The sequence below is a fragment of the Cetorhinus maximus genome, chromosome 13 (genome assembly GCF_964194155.1).
Source record: "Cetorhinus maximus chromosome 13, sCetMax3.hap1.1, whole genome shotgun sequence".
Lineage (NCBI taxonomy): Eukaryota > Metazoa > Chordata > Chondrichthyes > Lamniformes > Cetorhinidae > Cetorhinus > Cetorhinus maximus.
The window spans coordinates 53,074,299-53,094,488 of record NC_135891.1 but is presented as its reverse complement, the minus strand read 5'-3'; the positions used below and the strand labels follow the sequence as shown (position 1 = coordinate 53,094,488).

The window sequence follows — 20,190 nt, the reverse complement described above, 5'->3', positions numbered from 1 at the left end:
TGGAGGCAGAGAGTGCCCAGGGTGCCGGCAGTCGGAGGACTGCTGGAGACCAGGAACATGCTCAGTCAGTGGCTGATGATGGACTTCTGGAGTTGTCCCTGAGGCAGCAGATGCTGGAAGTCCAGCAGGGTGTGCGGGAGGATCTGGCGGAGATACATGAGGGAATGCATGCCATGGTCTCCGTTGTGGAGGAGTCCATGCGGAGCATAAGCACTGCATTGACCCTCATGGCCAAGCACAATGACTCCTCCGTGGAGAGAGTGGCAACTCTCATGGAGAGGCTCGTCCAGGGACTCAGTCAGGGGTTCCTGGGGATGTGCTCGGATCTGCAAGCCCTCACACCGGCAATGACCTCAGGTGGCCAGTGTCAGTGTGGGAAATGGATTGTGCACCCAATATCCCAGCTAGGTGCCCATCCATCAATGGTGAGCAGAGAGGTCCAGAGCAACCTGACGTTGGCGCACAAGCTGCTTGTTGTCTCTGCGGGCTCCTCTCAAGGCGCTTGGACGATGGCAGCAGCTCCTCCGCCTGGCTGGCAGTGACCGCGGCGTCTGATGAGGCTGCGGCGACTGGGGAGATGCCACCCATGGCACTGGCCGCTCCCTCCCAGGAGGGGCCAGCACAGGCTCCACAGGCCAGAGGGCACCCACCAAGGTCATCAAGGCCAATAGGACAGCAGAGTGAGCAGGTTGTCTCTAATGCCAGCACCAGCGAGGGGGGAGCACCTAAATGGAGCGCTCGCAAACAAAAACTTAAAGCACCTTAAACACAACACGGCCTGATCATGGGTGATATTTTTTCCCCCATTTTTCTGGTTTTTTTTAATGGTGTGATGTGAAACACCGGTCCATGTTAATTTCTACAATGTATGTCAGTCAGCAGTAAATGAGATTTTTTTTTTGCAACTGGCCTCTGGCTGCTTCATTTGCTCTGTAGGTGCAGGGTAACCCATGATATCATGATGGACGTGTGGCTCCTTAAACTTTATTGCACTAGCACATAGTGTACGTTGTTGACCAAGGAACTGGTCCTGTCAGGGAACGAGTATGGAGCCTGCAGCCCTGGCAAGTAGTGGTGGTTCTTATTTGGTAGGCTAGCTAAAGGACCATTGGATCAAAGCTTCCCGGGTGTCCCTGACTCCCTGGAGGTACCCCAGGTCAGCGTCCATGCCCTCAGCATTCTCCTGAGCGTGCTCATCCTCGGACTCACTACTCCTCTGTTGCCTGTGCAGCTGCATCAAGATCTTCTTCCTCCACTGGGTCCCCTCTTTCCAGTGCCAGATTGTGTAGAGTGCAGCATGCAACCACTATCTGGGGGCACACAATCTGGGGGGGTATTGCAGTGCACCCCCTGAACGGTCCAGGCATCGGAAGCGCATCTTGAGAAGATCGATGGTTCTATCTACCACTGCCCTTGTGGAGCCGTGGCTCCTATTGTACCACTGCTCGACCTCCGTGCTTGGATGGCGGAGAGGTGTCATGAGCCACCTTTTGAGTGGATAGCCCTTATCACCCAGCAGCCAGCCATCCAGTGCTGGAGCATTGAAGAGCCTCGGCGCCTGGGAGTATCTCAGGATGTAAGTGTCATGGGAGCTGCCAGGGTACCTTGCACAGACTTGCAGAATATGCATCCTGTGATCACACACTATCTGCACGTTCATGGAATGGAATCCCTTCCTGTTGACGAAGGCTCCCGGCTCATCTGCTGGTGCCTTGATGGCCACATGTGGACAGTTGATGGCACCCTGGACGCGAGGGAACCCAACAATGGTGGCAAAGCCTCTGGCTCGCTCCACCTGGCTGGCCTTGTCCGTATGGAAATGAATGAAAGTCAATACCCACCTGAACAGAGCATCTGTCAGCAGTTTGACGCAAATGTGGACAGCTGATTGGGAGACTCCACAAAGTTCCCCCACTCAGCCATGGAAAGGGCCGGAGGCATAGAAGTTTAGAGCCACCATGTCCTTCAGAGCCACTAGCATGGGGTGTCCACCCACACAGTTAGAGATGATCTCAGGGCCGATCCTCTGACAGATGGAGGTCACTGTCTCCCTTGAGAGTTAGAGCCTTCTTTGGCACTGCACCTCAGACATATCGAGGTCACTGCATCATCGTCTGTAAACCCTGTCAGCAGGATAGTGGCGTCTTCTGTGGCCCCTTCCGCCTTGGTCTTCCTGTTGGCCCTGTGCCCCTTGTGCCTGCGCCTTTCCCCCAAGAGGTCGCTCCTCTGGAACTGAATAGGGACATCTGGCCTCCTCCCCCTTTTGGCCCTCTCTTCCTCCTCAGAGGAGGTGCCCCCAGCGGAGACCACAATCCCCATTACCAGGGTAAGGAAGGCTGTCTGATATCTGGAAGGCCCCACCTGGCGTGAATCCTCCGGGAGTCTGGAAGACAACCCTGAGTCCTGAACTGAAGCTTCTAAATGCTCTGAATGCAGCGCTGAAGCGAAATGAAGCTATCCTGTTCACAGAAGCAAGCAGCAGCAAGTGAAATGCAAAACTACTCACTATTCGTTTTGTCAAGTCCACTGACCCCTCTTATCCCACTGTGGATAAGGTTTTGCAAATTGTGGCCTGCCCGTTTTGCCCATGCGACAGCCTGAAAATCACATGGGCTACATAAGATTGGAGTCAATTGGTCTCTCAAGGGCCTTAACTGACCACTTACTTAATGGTGGGCATGCCGCCGACTTCATTGCGCGTGCGCCTAGCGAAATATTGCGAGAGTGCATGTTGATGTCGGGATGCTTGTCTAACGTCAACGCGCTTTATTTCATGCATGGGCTTGTCAGGCATGCGCCCGCATGCCAAGGGTAAAATTTTGCCCTATGTAATTACGTAAAATGAGTAATTTTCTTCAGAAAAGGTGAGAAAATGGCAGGATGCAGGGAGGGAAAGGCACTTAAGCGAAATGCTCATTAATTCTAATGACAATATTATATTTTTATGTTTCCACTCCCAAAGTTAAAATTACCCCCATTTATTCAACCATTGTCTGTTATCTCACGAGCCATATTATTTTCAAATTTTTAGCTCACAATTAAGACTATAATAATCTATTGTTTATTTGTATCTGGACCTTCGCTTTTCTCCTGCGGTGTTGGGTCAAGGGCCTGCCATCCATCATTACCAGGCCTCAAATCATATCTTGCCATCCAAGATTCTACCCAAACATGGAAATTCCTAAAGTACAACGACAACAGAGAAACATTCAGGGCAGTCAAATTCCCACAGAAATAGAATCCCATTGAGCAAATTAAGTTGCATATTATATTGGTGCAATTAACTGGAGCTCTGGTTCATATACTTCCTGACTTGCCAGTTACAATTTCAGTTTGGATGATTTCTTTCAACTTGCAAAAATAAGAGGTTGGAGAAACTCGGATTGTTCTCACTAGAGCGACGGAGATTGAGGGGCGACTTGAAAGAAGTTCACAAAATTATGAGTGGCATGGACAGAGTAGATAGTCAGAAGCTTTTTCCCAGGGAGGAAGAGTCAATTACTAGGGGACATAGATTTAAGGTGAGAGGAGAAAACTATAGAGGAGATGTGCGGGGCAAGTTTTTTACGCAGAAGGTAGTGAGTGTCTGGAACTCGCTGCCAGAGGAGGTGGTGGAAGCAGGTACGATAGTGGTGTTTAAGAGGCAGCTTGACAAATACATGAATAGGATGGGACTGGAGGGATACGGACCCCAAAAGTGCAAAATGTTTTAGTTGACAGGCAATATGATCGGCGCAGGCTTGGAGGGCCGAAGGGCCTGTTCCTGTGCTGTACTTTTCTTTGTTCTTTTCTTTGTTCTTTGTACCTTCACATGACTTGACATGGTAGTATCTCTCAATTTTAAGGATATAATACAGTTGCTATTCAGTTTTAACTCACCATATGCTATCTCCTGATCTTCCTAGTTCCAGTCCTTTTTCATCATACTCACTCTCAATGATTAAATTCCCATTTGTGTCATGAGCGGATTCAAAGTTTGTCACCACACGGGTAGGAATTCCTAAACACCTCAAAACTAAAGAAAGGGAAAATGATGAATTTATTTCTAATATTATTCCGTTTTCACAACTCAACAGAATTAGTAGTTCATGAAAGCCAATTCAGTCCATAATTTGGAACTGCAATTTCAGATAAAGCTTGCAGAAACATGTTTAAAACATATATATTTGTTTTCAGGAACAGCAGGGCTGATTTTTGGTTCTGGGCAGCTGATACGCTTTACACAGAGTGATGGGAATGTGGAATTTGCTACAAGGAGTGGTTAAAGCAAATAGAATTGACATCTTTAAGGAGACGTTTGAGACATTCATGAGGGAGGAGGGATATGAGGGAAGGATGGGAACCGATAATTAGAGTAGGAGGAAGCTTGTATGGGGAATAACCACTGACCAACCTATTTGGTCAATAAACATATTGCGTTGTCGATTCGATATAATTATGTAAAATGAGTCATTTTCTTCAGAAAAGTTGAGAAACTGGCAGGATGCAGGGAGGGAAAGGCACTTAAGTGAAATGCTCATTAATTCTAATGACAATATTATATTTTTATTTTTTCCATAAAATACATTAGCACAGCTTCAGTCTCCATTAATATATATTCTATGTACATTCATACATATTTGTATGGAAATATATTTCAAATATTTAGGAAAATATTTAGGGTAGAATCTTTCCTATGGCGGGTGGGCAGTTCAGGAGCGGGCGTGGATCCGATTGCCGCCCGCGATCGGCTGCGCGCCGCCATTTTACATGGGCAGGCCAATTAAGGCCCGTCCAACTTAGTGCTCAGTGTTACCTGTGCAGGGAGGGGGGGGGGGGGGGGGATGGGGAAGGGTGGTGGGGGGGGGGGGGGAGGGGGTGGAGGGAGAGTCAGGGTACGCGGTCTTTTGCACACGTGCGCAAATGAGCAGAGCGATCTCCCTGAGGCACGGAGCAGTGTCACATGAGCTGGGACATGTTTGTGAATTTAGTAAAATTTATTTAATTATTTTATGAAACCGTCAGGAAACCTCATCCCACCCGCGGATGAGGTTTCCTGAAAAACGCGAAGGCTGCTTGGGCTTTCCGCCTGCCCGCCAACCTTAAGGTTGGACAGGCAGCATTGTTAATAAAGTAAATTTAATAGGCCATTGACAGTTTGGCTGGTGTGCAGCCGCCTCTGGCGCGCGCCCGCCGAACAAAATATCAAAATGACCCATGATGATATCAGGATGCATGCCCGACATCATCTCAAGTCATGTTATGCGTCGGTGTACCATGCCCTTAAATGCACCACTTTTTTAAGTTTCAATTTCACTTCCATATGAAACCCCAATTGCTATTACCTGTGCAGGCCACTGCTGCAAACACCCAGCATTGCCCATAGCAAACTGGCTGACAGCCACTGTTATTCCATTGACGAAGGATGGCAACACTTCCACTCCATTTCCCTGGATATACTCCATCAGTATATGGAGCATCCCATTTGCCAAAAAGTATTCCGTTATCATCATTACAATTCACCTGAAAGGGTAAGACGTTAAATTTATGTTGGCATTGTTGTGAAGTTGTGGCAGCATTTGAGAAGGCAAACACATCAATGAGATCAATGAGTTAAAATTTTTAGATAAGTTGCAACCATTTATTGAACTGAACTACTTAAACTGTCTCCCATTTTCCGATACCAACACCCTTTCAGCCTTTAGTGGTGAATTACAACATTATCATAGTTCTAACTACAGCTTCAGCCGGACATCATGGCTTGAGGTGGCCATCAACGTAGTTCAAGTTATTGAATAGAATCTGTGACATTGTCAGCCATTTTGCATAATAAATAACTCCAGAGTTCCAACAGAACAGATGACGCACAAATAATCAAATAATAACATAAGAAAGCATTTTGGGGAGAATCTTCGGCTCGGCGAGCGGTGGTGGGGCCCGCTCACCGAGGCGTAAAACAATGCAGGGTGACATGGGGCATGCGTCCCGGCGTCACTGTACGTCATTTAGATTTTCAGTTCGGCGGGCGCACAGCCAAGTTGGCTGCGCACCCGCCGAACTGTCAAAGGCCTATTAAGACCATTTAACTAACAATTTAAATAATTAACGGAGCTGCCTATCCAACCTTAAGGTTGGCGGGCAGGCGAAGAGCCCAGGCGGCCTTTGCATTTTTCATGGAACCTCATCCACGGGTGGGATGTGGTTTCATGAATGATTTTAAATTTGCTCAAAAATTTTTATTGAAATGCACATGTCCCAGCTCATGAGACAGTTTCAAATGAGGGGACATGTCATAAAAATTTTTTCAACACTTTATTGAACTGTTAAAACTTAAAACTAATCTCCCTGAGGCACCTCTGTGCCTCAGGGCGATTTCTGCATTCTTTCACGCACATGCGTGACAGAGCGCACTCCCGACTCAGGGGACACCCCTCCCCTGCCCGCACTGGGAGTGCACAGTGTTTCCAGCTGCGCGTCATACTGGGTGGGCCTTAATTGGCCAGCCCACGTAAAACGGTGGCGCAGACCCGATCGTGGTCACAGATCAGGTCCGCATCCGCCCCCACACAGCCCCCGCAACGGGAGGAAAATTCTACCCATGAGAAATATTAGACCATTCAGCTCATCATCATATAAAATCTAACTTACTGTTTACACTACTTCAAATACTTAATATCCTATAGCAAAAGATTCTGTGTAAATGCCTCCTGATACCCAAAGAGAATCAACTGTAATGCTAAAAAAAAACTAGCTCACATGAGGGCTAAAAATACTATGGGTAGAATTTTCCCCCCATCAGGGGGGTTATGCGGGGGCGTGCATGGGCGGACACAGACCCAATCGGCATCCCCGATCAGGTCCGCGCCATCATTTTACGTAGGTGGGCCAATTAAAGCCCACTCAGCGTGATGCGCGCCCGGAAGCGCTGTGCACTCCCTGTGTGGGCGGGGAGGTTTCCCTGAGTCAAGAGTGCAGTCTTTCGTGCATGCATGTGAAAGAGCGCAGAAATCTCCCTGAGGCGCAGAGGTTTCTCAAGTTTAATAAAGGAGAAAAAAATCTTTAGACCATGTCCCCTCATGTGAAACTATCACATGAGATGAGACATGTGTATTAATTTCATTAAAAAATTTTTATTAAAAGATTTCAAAAACTTACATGAAACCTCATCCTGCCCGTGGATGAGGTTCCATGAAAAATGCAAAGGCCGCCTGGGCTCTTCGCCTGATCGCCAACCTTAAGGTTGGACGGGCAGCTTTCTCAATAGGGTTAATTAGTTCATTAATGGCCTTAACAGGCCTTTGACAGTTCGGTAGGCACACAGCTGACTCGGCTGCACGCCTGCCGAACTGAAAGTCTAAATGACGCGCGATGACGTCAGGACGCATGCCTGACATCACCCCGTGTCATTTTACGCCTGCCCGCTCGCCGAGCCGAAAATTCTCCCCTATGGGTTAAAAGAAAAGCTCATAAAGACATGAAAAGTCAGCGTATCAGACTTAGTCATATACATCAGCAGAACATGCTTGGAAATGTTATACTATTATTCACTAACCCTATCAATTATATTAGCTTAACATTGCTGTTCTTACCATTGCAGACACTGTTCTGCAGATGTAAACAGGTGAACCTCTGCGTGTACAATCCTTTGCTGGGTTTTTCAGATGTTTGGGACTGTTGTCTAATAACTTAAGGCAGATGTCCAAAATATCTTCTTCAAACTAGAAAATGGATTTAAGATTCGCTTTGTGTCATGAACATTGCTAAAAAGGATTCATTTTAAGCTATGTAATATTCATATATGGCTCCCAGGAAAAGTGCAAGGTGAACAAACAACTTAGGGACAAGGAAATAAGAAAAATTAGAGCTTAGTTGGTAAAAACTATATAACAGCAAGTTTTCCCAGTTTTACAAGCACCTGTCCAAAGTTCCATGGCAGACGTTGAATGTATTCAGAGCAACCAGTGAAGATAATTCCTTGCTCATTGAGTACATACTCGTTTAGCTGTCCAGCATCATTCAAAAAGACTTCATCCTCTAAACAAAAGGAAAACACAGGCATTACGATAGCAGCAGTGATTTGTTAACTGTAGAAAAGTCAAGCATTATCTCCTTAACATCAAAGGTCTTCAAAGCTGGTTAAGTCATTCCATTCATCATACATATTATGGTACAAGGGTAGAAGGAGTTTGCAAGTCATTTTCAATATTAAGATGTTAAATCATTTTAATGATGCACGACTTCCATGAAGAAAGTATTTGGTGATTTATTTTGTGAATAGTTTATGAAAAAAAGACGTGCTGTTCTGGAGCTGAACATTAAACTCAGGAGTTGAAATCACAAGGAGTTTAATGAAGCATTCAATGAGTGGAATTTGCCTACTTACAATGTTTACCATGCCACATCCAGAGTGTGAGAGAATGGAAATTGGGATGGGACCTGAAATTATCTGGTCCCTGCACTTTCCCCCCATTTGTTTCTTTATTGAAAAATCTCAATGTGTAATTAATCTCCCTGAGGCAGCTCCATGTCTCAGGCGCAGGCCCCGATTCTCCCTCTTCCCCCCACCCGCGCAGGTAGCGCCAGGCGCTACCAGCCTTGCGTGACGCTGGGCGGGCTTTAATTGGCCCGTCCACGTAAAATGGCGGCACAGAGCCAGTGGTGGGCGGCAATCGTCTCCGGGCCCGCCCGCGCCCACTCTGCCCGTGGATGAGGTTTCCAAAAGAAATGGCCACTTGGCTTTTTCGCCTGCCCATCAACCATTAGGTTGGGCGGGCAGCAAAAACGTTACGTTAATTGATAATGTAATGACCTTAACAGGCCTTTTAATTGTCAGTGGGCACACTGTCAGCTCCAGTGCACGCCCGCTGACTGAACTATCGCTCGACTGCACTTTGACGTAGGCATGCTCAGCTGACATCAACACGTGTCATTTCACATTCGGGCATGCCTGCCAGCCAAGCGAAAATTTCTGCCCCAGAGGTTTAAAGTAGCCTGTTACCCTGCAAGTTAAAGTTCAAACAAATTTTGAGTTGAGGGATAAAGGAAAAAACCTAACTAACAGGGAATGTCATGCAATACCCGACTCCAGCAACATCTGGCCCTATGTATTCACCTTCTATGTACAAGTAGGGACAATTTTTGATATGTGATCCACCCTCTGGAAGACTGGATTGATATTGAGTTAGCATAAGCCAAGAGTGAATGTCATGTGAATGGAGGAGGCAAGACCATGGTAAGGCAAATAGGAAAGACTCAGATGGCTAATCACCTTGTGCTATGTATTCTTGTTATCTTTTGTTATCCCAGATGTTGGTAATAATCACACTTTAAGATCAGAACTCTTTGGGCGGGATTTTCTGCACCCACCCGCCACTGCGATCTTCCTGTCCCGCCGCAAGTCAATGGACTTATGGCTGGGGCACTGCCTCGCCCGCGACGGGTTCCACCCATGACAAGGCCTGAAAATCCTGGCCTTTATCTTTAACATGCCATCCTGCCTTGTACATAAGAAGGGCTAATTTGAATTGGTTCTGTTACACATCACATCAGTCTCTAGTGCAACTGTGAAATGTGGCCCTCGGGAACATTTGCACATAACAATTAGTTCCTAGCTCTTAACAGATGTTTACAGATAATACAATAATATATAGCACCCTGTGACTAAGCTCATCAAATGTAACATGCAGTCTCTCACAACCTTGGTAGCACCGTCTGTGTTGATTGTATCACTTCCTTGAACAAAATCTTTTAAAGACTTTACATTTGGAGACATATCTCCTGGCACAGAGACAATGGTCCCAATCTTTACTCGAGCGAGATTTCCAAGTGAGGGGATGGTTCTAGTCAGGAAGCCTGTGCAGCTGGCATTAAAACCGGAGGATCGATAAGATCTGAGTTACCCAGACTCATTAAAACATTTAAATTAATGATCTGCCTCTTGGGAGCAGGTTCATTTTTAAGCAGCCACACTCCCCTCCCCTACCTACCCAATCCCTAACCTGCCTCTGTTAAAAGCTCTTGGGCTCCGGTTTGAGATATTTTAAAATTTTAATATCCCACCTGATTTAACTTCAATTGCGGATAAAATTCCCCACCCCAACCGCCACAACAGCGCAAGCTGTTCAGCAGTATTAAACTCCTAGTACATTATGACTGAGCGGACTCTTTTGAGCTAGTTCCATCAGTAGAATAACTAGACATCATTAATGAGCATTGTTATTCTGCCATACACATTTACTGACCATCTACCAGTTGCAGTGTGCAATCAGGTCATGTAGAAAAATGGCATTATGATCACAAAATTATCAGAAATCAACCTTAATTTTAAATTTGTTTAGACTTTCATATCTGAGTTTAGTAAAGATGCCTGTGATCTCGCCATTTAACCAATGCAGAATCCGCCTATTAATAAATGAACGGTCCAAAAATATATAACACTTATTCTTGCATTTAAATATTGTACATGCTGAATAAAGCAACATTTAATTCATTTTCATTATTGGAAATGTCAAAAAATCCTACTGTTGTCTTCCAATTTTTGATGAGAGTGCATGCACCCACCTTCAAGTAATAACCTTTTGTTTAATTTGTAATATGGTTCTAACTGAGCCAATGCAGGAACCATTCTAATTTAGTATTAAAAGCAACAGTACCTGAACACCATGGGTTGAAAAGTACAACAAACTCCCCAACTGGATAGATCACTGTCTGGTCGGAAGTTATTTTCTGCAGAGCTAAGGTGTGACGACCAATCTTAGCATTTGGCGCTGAATGGATAATTAGAGACAATCTGCTTCTGGAGGAGCAAGCAGCGACTGCACTCCATCTCCTTTTATTTATTGAGTCTGACAGCGAAAACGGAATTTTAGTTCCCGATGTCTCTGAAGGACTTGGCCCTAAAATGAAATGAACAGAAATTAATTCTACAGTAGGTGAAACTTATTTTTAACCAATAATCAAATAGATGACCTTTCATGGATACACTTTTATAACTGACAATTCATTGCCATAGTATCTTGCTCACATGGATGAACAGCAGTCAACCAACAGCAGCAGAGGAGTACCACAAAATGGCCCTGGCCTCTACCTGAATGGTCATCATGAGCAGTATCAGAGTCTTGAAGGCATGTTTTCGCTGCCTGGACAGGTCTGCCACATATAGTTGTAGTCTGCTGTGCTCTTCACAACTTCAGGTGCTATTTGCTGGTAATCGGGCCTCAGCATTATACCATATGTAACAGGCAAACGAATGGAAAGCTGTGTACCCAAACATTTGCAATGGCACTAAAGCCAGGATTTTACAGCCCCTCCCACCACGGCAGGGCCGTAAAATCCTGGCCTACATTGTGTGGGTAGGAGCAGAAAGTTACAAAAGGACAGAGACAGGTTAAATGAGTGGACTAAACTATGACAAACAGAGGCCAACGTGAGGAAAGTGAGGTCGTACACTTTGAATCTGAGGACAAATAAGAATAATTTCTTAATGGTGAAAGACTAGAAGCTGCACAGGATCAAAGGAACTTAGTTGCCTGTAGACACGAATCTGTAAAAGCTAGTGCGCGGTACAAAAACTAATCTGAAAGGTTATTGGAATGTTGGCCCTTATGTAAAGGGCACTGACATAAGAAGGTGTGAAAGTGATGCTTTATTTGTACAGAACCTTCAACAGACCCCATCTTGTCTACTGCATTCAGTTTCTTTTTACTATTTGATCTTGGAATGCATACACTGCTGACAAAGCCGCCACTTATTGATCATCCCTTAGTCCCTTGAGAAACTGGTAGTTACCTTCTTCTTTGAGTTGTTTGTAGCAGTTTGACCACACTAGGGTACTGAGCATAATATCTACCTGCCATAAGTTAGCCTAGTTCATACACCTGAACTGCATTTGTAACTTCAGACATTAATTCCATAAATTAATTATGCATATTTGAGCACCTTGAGTTCTCTTACTGTGTATGTTAAAATCATGCCAATTGTTTAACCATAGGTGTTAATAAAGATAAAAGCAAAATACTGTAGATGCTGGAAATCTAGAACAAAAACAAAAATACCTGGAAAAGCTCAGCAGGTCTGACAAGCATCTGCGGAGAGGAATACAGTTGACATTTCGAGTCCATATGACCCTTCATCAGAACTTAATTCTTAATAAAGAATTGATTTCATAATCTAACTTTCTCTTTGATTTTGGCAGAAGTTACCCACTTACATCTGTTCTAATAGGGGGATGATTTGTAAACGTTAATGTAATTTGGACTAATTGATATAAAATGGTAGCCAAATTAAAACACTTAGTACTGTTGTTTTCAAGATTGTGTATGGCACTGTACTGAGATGAGGTGTTAAGGTGAAAGGGTTAAGGTTTCATCTGGTTCCCTTTGAAAGCATATTCTTTGCAAGTTCTATTGATTTTTTAATCTAAGTGTTCTTGCAGGCTACAATAAACAATAACACTGAACACATAGCCATTCCCAGCAGGTGTAAATAAAGTTTATTCCCTTCTGGACAAACAGTAAGTTTATCCTTCTATCATTGTCTGCAATAAGGAGCAAAGTTTGCACATGCTGTTATTGCTTCACGTAGAATGAAAATCAGGGTGTTCTAGATTCATTGCCCCTTTAATGTCTTAACATGGCTTGGGCCAGGATATTCAGTTGTGGGTCAGAAACATGGTTGCTAGTTCAGTTCCAGGCCCCAAGCCCTCATGGCATACTCCAAACATACTCCACTGGGATTTATAAAGGGCCAGGCCAATTAATAGCAAGGAGCAGGCTTGACATCCAAGGGGAGGGAGGGGGGAGTCGCCAAAATGAGAGCTGTTGAGGTGAACATGGGGAGAGGGGGAAGTGAAGAAAAGTTTGGTTTTATTTTTTAAAAGGCCCTAGCTGGCTGGCAATGATCCTAGAGGGGCAACACCTCCATGGCACGGCTAGAAGTTGCAGTTATAGCTGCATCTTTTTCAAGAGGTCGCCTAGGCAGTTGAATGGTGATGTGCTCTTTTAATTAGATCCAAATAGAAATGCCTCAATTTCCAAAAAAAAAATCAAAGACTGAATTTGCAAGTTTAGACATGTAAGACTGGCTCCATTTTTATTCATGAGCAATTAGGGAAGTGAAACAAATGCTGGCATTGCCAGTGACACCTACGTCGCATGAAAGTATTTTTTTAAAAAGGCTGAGCTACTAGCTAATTGCATGGTGACATGTTATTGGCTTTGCATCATGAATCAAAGAAAAATTTCCCATAACATTTCTTCAATTGTCAGCAGGTTCTCTTCACCTCTTGTGGCCTCTAGAGTGTACGGCTTGTGACTACATTGATAGTGTGCAACTTGTACACTGTGTCTGAATGGGGCAGTCTTGATGGGCCTGCTTTCTTTAGAACATCTTCTGATCAAAATATCCACCTCCCATGAAAAGAATAAAGCAGACGACTAAACCACAGCAGCTATAAAACAACCCACTTAGACACTTCCTTTTCATGACACTACGCTGCATAAATAGCGGTGTCTAAAAATTGACATTTCAACAAACGTCTAGTACTTCCTGTTTGGGACCTTAGTGAATGTTCAAACTTCAGAAAAATTTCGAGAATCAGGGGATGAACCCTCAATATAAAAGCAAAATACTGCGGATGCTAGAAGACTGAAATTTTAAAAAAATATTTATTACTATGAACCCTCAAACTCAGTAATCCAATCATTGACTCATCTGACTCCTCAACTCACACAAACCAATCGAAGGGAGCAGCAACATTAAACACACACCAACACAATAAAATCAGCAGCGTGCTATTAAATGAGGAACAAAAAAGGACAAGAACAAAAAAAACCAAAAAATCCTCTTTTTAAATTATCATTGATAGAATACTCATTCTGAAGCTTCCCGAACTCATTCCTAATTGATTACCTGTCTGAGCAACCAGTTTAAATCTGTCTACATCTGGATTATATTGATTTCTTTTGAATTGCACTGTGATGTGGAAGGGCTGTCCCCGCCTGACTATCAGTCGCTTGGCACTGATCTCAGCGGTCCTGTGATCTGGGTTGTTCTTCTCACAATGAAAGTCAACGGAACTCACATCTTGCACGACACACTCCGCAGCTTAAATAAAGGGAAAATATGTATTAGGTTTTGAGCTCTTGCAGCTATGAGAAGACCTGTAATGAGACTGTAAACAATTTCTACCTCTGTTAAAATAGCTGACAAAAGAACTTCATTCAAACATATGGGCAGTATCTCCCAGTCGGCGAGTGGGGGCGGGTCCTGCTCGCCGACGCGTAAAATGACGCGCAGTGACGTTGGGCGTGCATCCCGACGTCACGGCGCGTCATTCAGACTTTCAGTTCGGCGGGCGCGCGCTTGAGTCGGCTGCATGCCCGCCGACTTGTCAACGGCCTATTAAGGCCATTAACAAAGTAGTTGAAGTCATTAATGGACCTGCCCATCCAGCCTTAAGTTTGGCGGGCAGGCCAGGAGCCCTGGCAGGCTTCTGAAAAAGCATGAAACCTCATCCATGGGCGGGATGAGGTTTCATGAGGATTTAAAAATCTCACAATATTTTAAAATAAAAGTTATGGACATGTCCCAATTCATGTGACAGTGTCACATGAGGGAATATGGCAGGGAGATTTTTTTCCTCAGCTTTATTTAAAGTTCAAAATGTGAGCCGATCTTCCTGAGGCAGCACTTTGCCTCGGGGGATCTGAGCGCACTTTCGTACGAGGCCCGCCCGCCCACACCCGCTCCCACACTTCACCCCCGATGGAGGAAAATGTTGCCCATTAAGTATCTATCCACCAATATCATTTGGTGTAATTTCACCCCAAAGGGCCTTTATCTTATTTAGATTAGGAAAGAAATGAGTGCTTTATATCAGTACATCTCGAGCTAACCTTTAAAATTACTGAAAAATTAATGATACATCATCATTTAAACAATTTGTATTTATACAGGGCTATTTAAGTGCAGGAAGATGTCATGAGCATGGGAGTATTTCACAATGAGGGAAGAGATACAGTAGATAAAGAGCCTAGGAAGGAAAGGATAATGTGGAGGCCAGGATAGACAAGCAAAAGCACAGGAAAGGGAAGGATTCTAAGATGAGATGTGGTAAGGTAGAATAAGTGAGGTGAAGTGGGAAGGCAGAAGCACAATGATTGAATAAGCATCTACCAATGGGAAAGAGCAGGGAATGAGGTGTGAGCAGCAGTCTGATATTGGAGGAGCTGACAGTCCATGCAGTTGTATTGTGAAGAAACTCACAAATCTGATGGGGAACCTCAGGTTTTTAGGTGTAGTTAGCAGTATAAAATGGCAGAATTGACATAAAAGCTATCTTGATGTGAAAATGTGAAACCTTGAATTATTGCCAATATGTAAAAGCAAACATGACGTCCTTTATTCTGTGAAAATTGGGACACAGTCAGAATAATCAGGTGCATGTCTGGAGTCTAACATTCATGAATGAAGTCACTTTTGAACCACTATGAACAAGGTCACTCTCAGATAAGATAATATAGGGCAAGATTCTCCCTTCGTGGAGCGGGCAAGGCAGGCGGACCCGGGAACGGCTGGGAAAAGCTCCGCCGCCCGCGATCGGCCCCCAACCATGAATTGACGCTGGCTGGCCAATTAACAGCCAGCCAGCATGAAGCGTGTGCTGCAACGCTCAGTACTGCCAGGGTGGGGGCAGGAGGAGAGCGAGCATGGAAGTCTGTGCATGCGTGCAGGAGCACGCGCTAAAAACTCCCTGAGGGCACAGAGCTGCCTCAGGGAGCTGAAGAATTGGAGAAACAAAAATGAAGATTTAAAAGATGATATAAACAGGTCCCCACATGTAACTCAGTCACATGAAATATGAAGTTGAAAATTATTTTCTGCTTTTTTATTTGCCGTTGGAAACCTTATCCTGCCTGTGGATGAGGTTTTGGAAAAAATGCAAAGGCCGCCTGGCCTTTTCGCCCACCCCCCCAATTGAATGTTTGAGCGGGCAGTGAAAAATGGCAGTTAATTGAAACTTTAATGGGCTTAATAGCCCTCTTAATTGTCAGGAATTCAGGGATTCAATCGCAGGAATTCATTATAATATATTTTCTGGTATTGCAGATTTAAACCAGTCAAATTGACAATCAGAGACCCTTGTGGAAGGTGCCTGGAAATTGGAAGGGAGAGCTCAAGAGATTGGCTTGGTGTAATGAAGGTAGTGATGGGGTAAAGAACGACAATAGGGAGGGAGGGAAAAAGAAATCAGGCATGATGGAGGTAAGAGGGGAGGTTAACAATTGTGACAGGAATGAGAGAGAGGCCATAACTGATAGAGTAGGTTGAAGACTTCCTGTGTTGGAGGAGGGGGTGCGATGTTTTCCTGCTGCCTTTGGCCCTCAAGGAGTGCTGTAAAAGACCTTACCTTCTTGAGCCAGTGGTTTCTCCGTTCTTTTTACCAGAGCTCTGGCAAACAAAGCTGACAACTGCTAAATTGCGCTGTAGGAACCTGATTTAAATATGTCAATAAATTGTCCCATCTTTTCCATGACTATTTAGGAATGTGTTTTTTGTATATATTTTAACACCCCCTGACCCTCTTCTACCATCATAGAAGTGGAGGAGGGCATTACCTAATATCAGGGCCATATGTCACAAATATGACATTTGCATAACTCTGCTTGTGCAATTTGTCTTCTCGTGATAGCTTTAGCTTTGTGTTCATTGTTAGTGAACAACCGTGTTCTCGGAAATCTTAGGTGTGGCACTGTTGGACCCATACTACCTTTTCCCTGAATACATTTGGTGATACAAATGACATAAATTCTAACCAGTAGCAACCCATTCAAATTCCAGAAATGCTTCCAGTGCATAAGTTCCACCAAAGCCAGAACAACAAGAAAATAACTGCACCTCTGGCACTTTTTCAGCCTCAATGTAGAATCGCTTCTGCAGTAGATATAGACAACTTGAAAGCATTTCCCAATATGACTGTGGTGGGTTGGGAAGCAAATTAACCACAAAATAAAACTAGAACTTTAAATTCAATTTTTGACTATATATGGATGACTATAAAAGTAATGTCTATACCATCTCTTCGCAAATTAGAATAATAAGAATAATTAATCTTAGAAAATAAAAACAAACTGCAGCAACAAAGGAATAGGGGTAGTCTCTCGAGCCTGATCTGCCATTCAGTGAGATTGTGGTTAATCTGTGACCTAGCTCCGTATACCCACCTTTGCCCTATATCTCCTAAGACCTTTAGTTAACAAAAATCTATCAATCTCAGTTTTAAAATTTACAATTTATCTAGCATCAATTTCCATTTGCGGAAGAGAGGTCTAAACAGCTCCCAACCTTGGGTGTGTAGATGTCTTTCCTAATTTCACTCCTGAAAGATCTGGCTCCAACTTTAGACTGTCCTGCTAGTCCTAAAAGTCCCAGCAATATGAACCTCACCTTTTCAGCTTTGACCTATAACTTTTCTTACTGCCCCAAACATGTGTTCTTTTTGCTTCTTTTGTCTTCTTATTGGCTTGTATGAGTTGCAAAGTTTAGCACATCAAAACAAACAGCAGTTAAACAATGAAGCCCTACATGTAGGTCTAGCTCCTCCAAATACCATTCTGTAATTTTGAGGTGTTCAAATCTGAGTAAATCAGGTTGATTAAACAGAGATAATTCAGTTAGTAAATGTAAAAGGAAACCAGAGAAAGGGAATCAAAGCAAATAATCCTCAATTTTTACTCACTGCTTGCCATGTTGTGTCAAGATGAGTGCTTTCTCTCGACCTCTGTTTCTGTCTCTCTTTCACCTCCACTCAGTGCAAATGGTTTTTATCTTCACAACGTAATAATTGACGCACAGTAGTCGTCTGCGTAGACCTAATGCTTTATAGCACAATGCAAGTAGATAATTTATACCATTAAAGGAGTGCCATCCTTTTAAATAACTGTGAAACTTTTATTCACAAAGGTACAAGGGGATTATTTAAATTGTTGGCAATGTATCATTTTATTTTTTGCACACATTGTCATAATAATGAAAATGGCAAATATCTGCTTTATTACTACCAAAAGGAACAGATTTGTCAAGACAGTTTTTCAACAAAGGCAATACCCCTTTAAGCACAGCCACCACTTTCTGTATGTGAGCTACTTCCATTTTAAGCAAAACACCCCCCGCAAACCACATAAACCATATCTGCAACTATAGCACTCAAACTTAGCAGCATTTCATGTACTTAAGCAATTGCAAATAGATTAGGAAGTCATTTTTTCCAAAATAGTGTTTTTGTAATAGATATTTTTTGTAATATACATTGTTTAAAAGCAAATGCTGAAAAATTACTTTCTGTGATAACGAGTTATAGTGTGAGGATTCTGGAATAACATCAACAGATTGGTAGCACAAGGTTTCAAATTTGCATGTCAGTTTGGTTCAAAACAGTTTCCAAACTGATCTTTCAGCCAGCAAGATAAAAAAAAATTCAAAAGAACCTTAAAACCCTGTAACCATTTGGCTCTGAAATTGGGATATGGATGATGATATTTATCCTTTAATAACCTAACTCTGCCATAATATAAAAGCAAAATACTGTGGATGCTGGAAATCTAGAACAAAAACAAAAATACATGGCAAAACTCAGCAGGTCTGACAGCATCTGCGGAGAGGGATACAGTTGACGTTTCGAGTCCATATGACCCTTCATCAGAACTAAGACATATAGAAATGAGATGAAATATAAGCTGGTAGAAGGGGGTGGGACAGGAGAGCTTGATAGGGGGCCAATGATAGGTGGAGGCCAAGAAGAGACTGCCAAAGATGTCATAGACAAAAGTACAAAGGGGTGTTGACAGTGGTGCGGTGGTGATATTATCTAAAGGATGTGCTAATGGGGACATTAAGGGAAGCAAGCTAGTGGCAGATGGCCCTAGTGCGGGTGGGGTGGAGGGAAGGGATCGAAATGGGCTAAAAGGTGGAGATGAAACAATAGATCGAAATAAATTTAAAAATAGGAGGGAAAAGATAAAAATATAGTTGTAAAAAAAAATTATAAATTATTGGAAAAAGAGGGATCAGAAAGGGGGTGGGGATGGAGGAGAGAGTTCAAGATCTGAAATTGTTGAACTCAATATTAAGTCCAGAAGACTGTAAAGTGCCCAGTCAGAAGATGAGGTGCTGTTCCACCAGTTTGCATTTTCACTCGAGCTAAACTCTGCCTGTTGGTCACCTGGAAGTTAAAACCATCTCCAATTAAATTGTTCTCTTTGGGTATTAGTGTACTAACCTTGAATATCTCTTTAAAAAGGTTTATACCTCCATTGAAATGGCAGACAAAGGAATGTTAAAGACATTAAGCGTTCATACACTAAATTAAAATGCTTTATTTCAAGACAAAGGACATGAACAAGTTGAGTGTTATTACACAATAGCTGTTATCCTAGAGCAATTCAAACGTTTAAATAAAATCAGACATGTGGAAACATATCTAAAAAACACCTTTCAACTGCTGCTCTCAAGGATTTGAACTGCAGGAAATTGAATTGTGTCGAGCAGCAGGAACAGTTTTGGGCACTCGCTCAACTTGCATCTATGGTAAAATACATGAGTGCCTGACTGAAATGCAGAGCACCATAAAGAGCATGGCACACCACATCCCTATTTATCAGAGCCTCCTTTGGCTGAGGTTCTAAACACAAGCACACCTTCCCTCATGAATGAATTGACTGGTGCTCTGGAGAAGATCTCCTGCTTATGGGGGTTCCATCCAATGATAATCCCTTCAGACCTCCAAAATCCTGCCTTCTGCTATGAGCTCATCATCAGACATCATACAGCCGTCCAGTCATTGGTCATTGGCCAATCTGCAGAGGCTTTTGCTATTTAGACTTATGGGGGAAATGTTAATCCATCCATTATGGGCAGGAGAAGTTTGGGGTGGGAGGGGTTATATTGTCAAATGTGGGAAACCCACTGCCATCCTGTCATGAATGTGCCTGCTTCTGTTTTAATTCCGAAGCTTTCTGGTGTGTCCAAGTAACCCACTGTGAAGAGGCATGTCCATTATTACACTTTATAAACGGAGCTTCTTTCAGGAGATTTTGGCAGCAATTTGAAATTAACATCAAAGGTTTCTTAGGGGTTCAGAAAACTTGCCGATGAAACAGAGGGGGAGATTAGAGTGGCATTTTGTGGGGCTTGAACAAAGGTCGGGGCAGAATT

General features: G+C 43.5%; 1 protein-coding gene across 2 annotated transcripts in view; it reads right to left on the bottom strand.

The window, feature by feature from the left end:
• LOC144688611 (protein-glutamine gamma-glutamyltransferase 2-like) overlaps nt 1-17,892 on the bottom strand; it is a 43,806-nt gene extending 25,914 nt beyond the window's left edge. The window contains exons 1-8 of one of the 2 annotated variants that reach the window (XM_078555385.1): nt 17,717-17,892; nt 13,888-14,082; nt 10,632-10,874; nt 7,895-8,013; nt 7,569-7,697; nt 5,325-5,502; nt 3,880-4,015; nt 3,078-3,181 (exon numbers count right to left, since the gene is read on the bottom strand). In XM_078555385.1, the coding sequence (XP_078411511.1) occupies nt 3,078-3,181; nt 3,880-4,015; nt 5,325-5,502; nt 7,569-7,697; nt 7,895-8,013; nt 10,632-10,874; nt 13,888-14,082; nt 17,717-17,726 (1,114 nt within the window). In that variant the 5' untranslated portion in view covers nt 17,727-17,892. The remainder of the gene's footprint in view (nt 1-3,077; nt 3,182-3,879; nt 4,016-5,324; nt 5,503-7,568; nt 7,698-7,894; nt 8,014-10,631; nt 10,875-13,887; nt 14,083-17,716) is intronic. The other variant, XM_078555386.1, reaches the window with a different exon arrangement.
• Between the last annotated feature and the right edge of the window lie 2,298 nt (nt 17,893-20,190).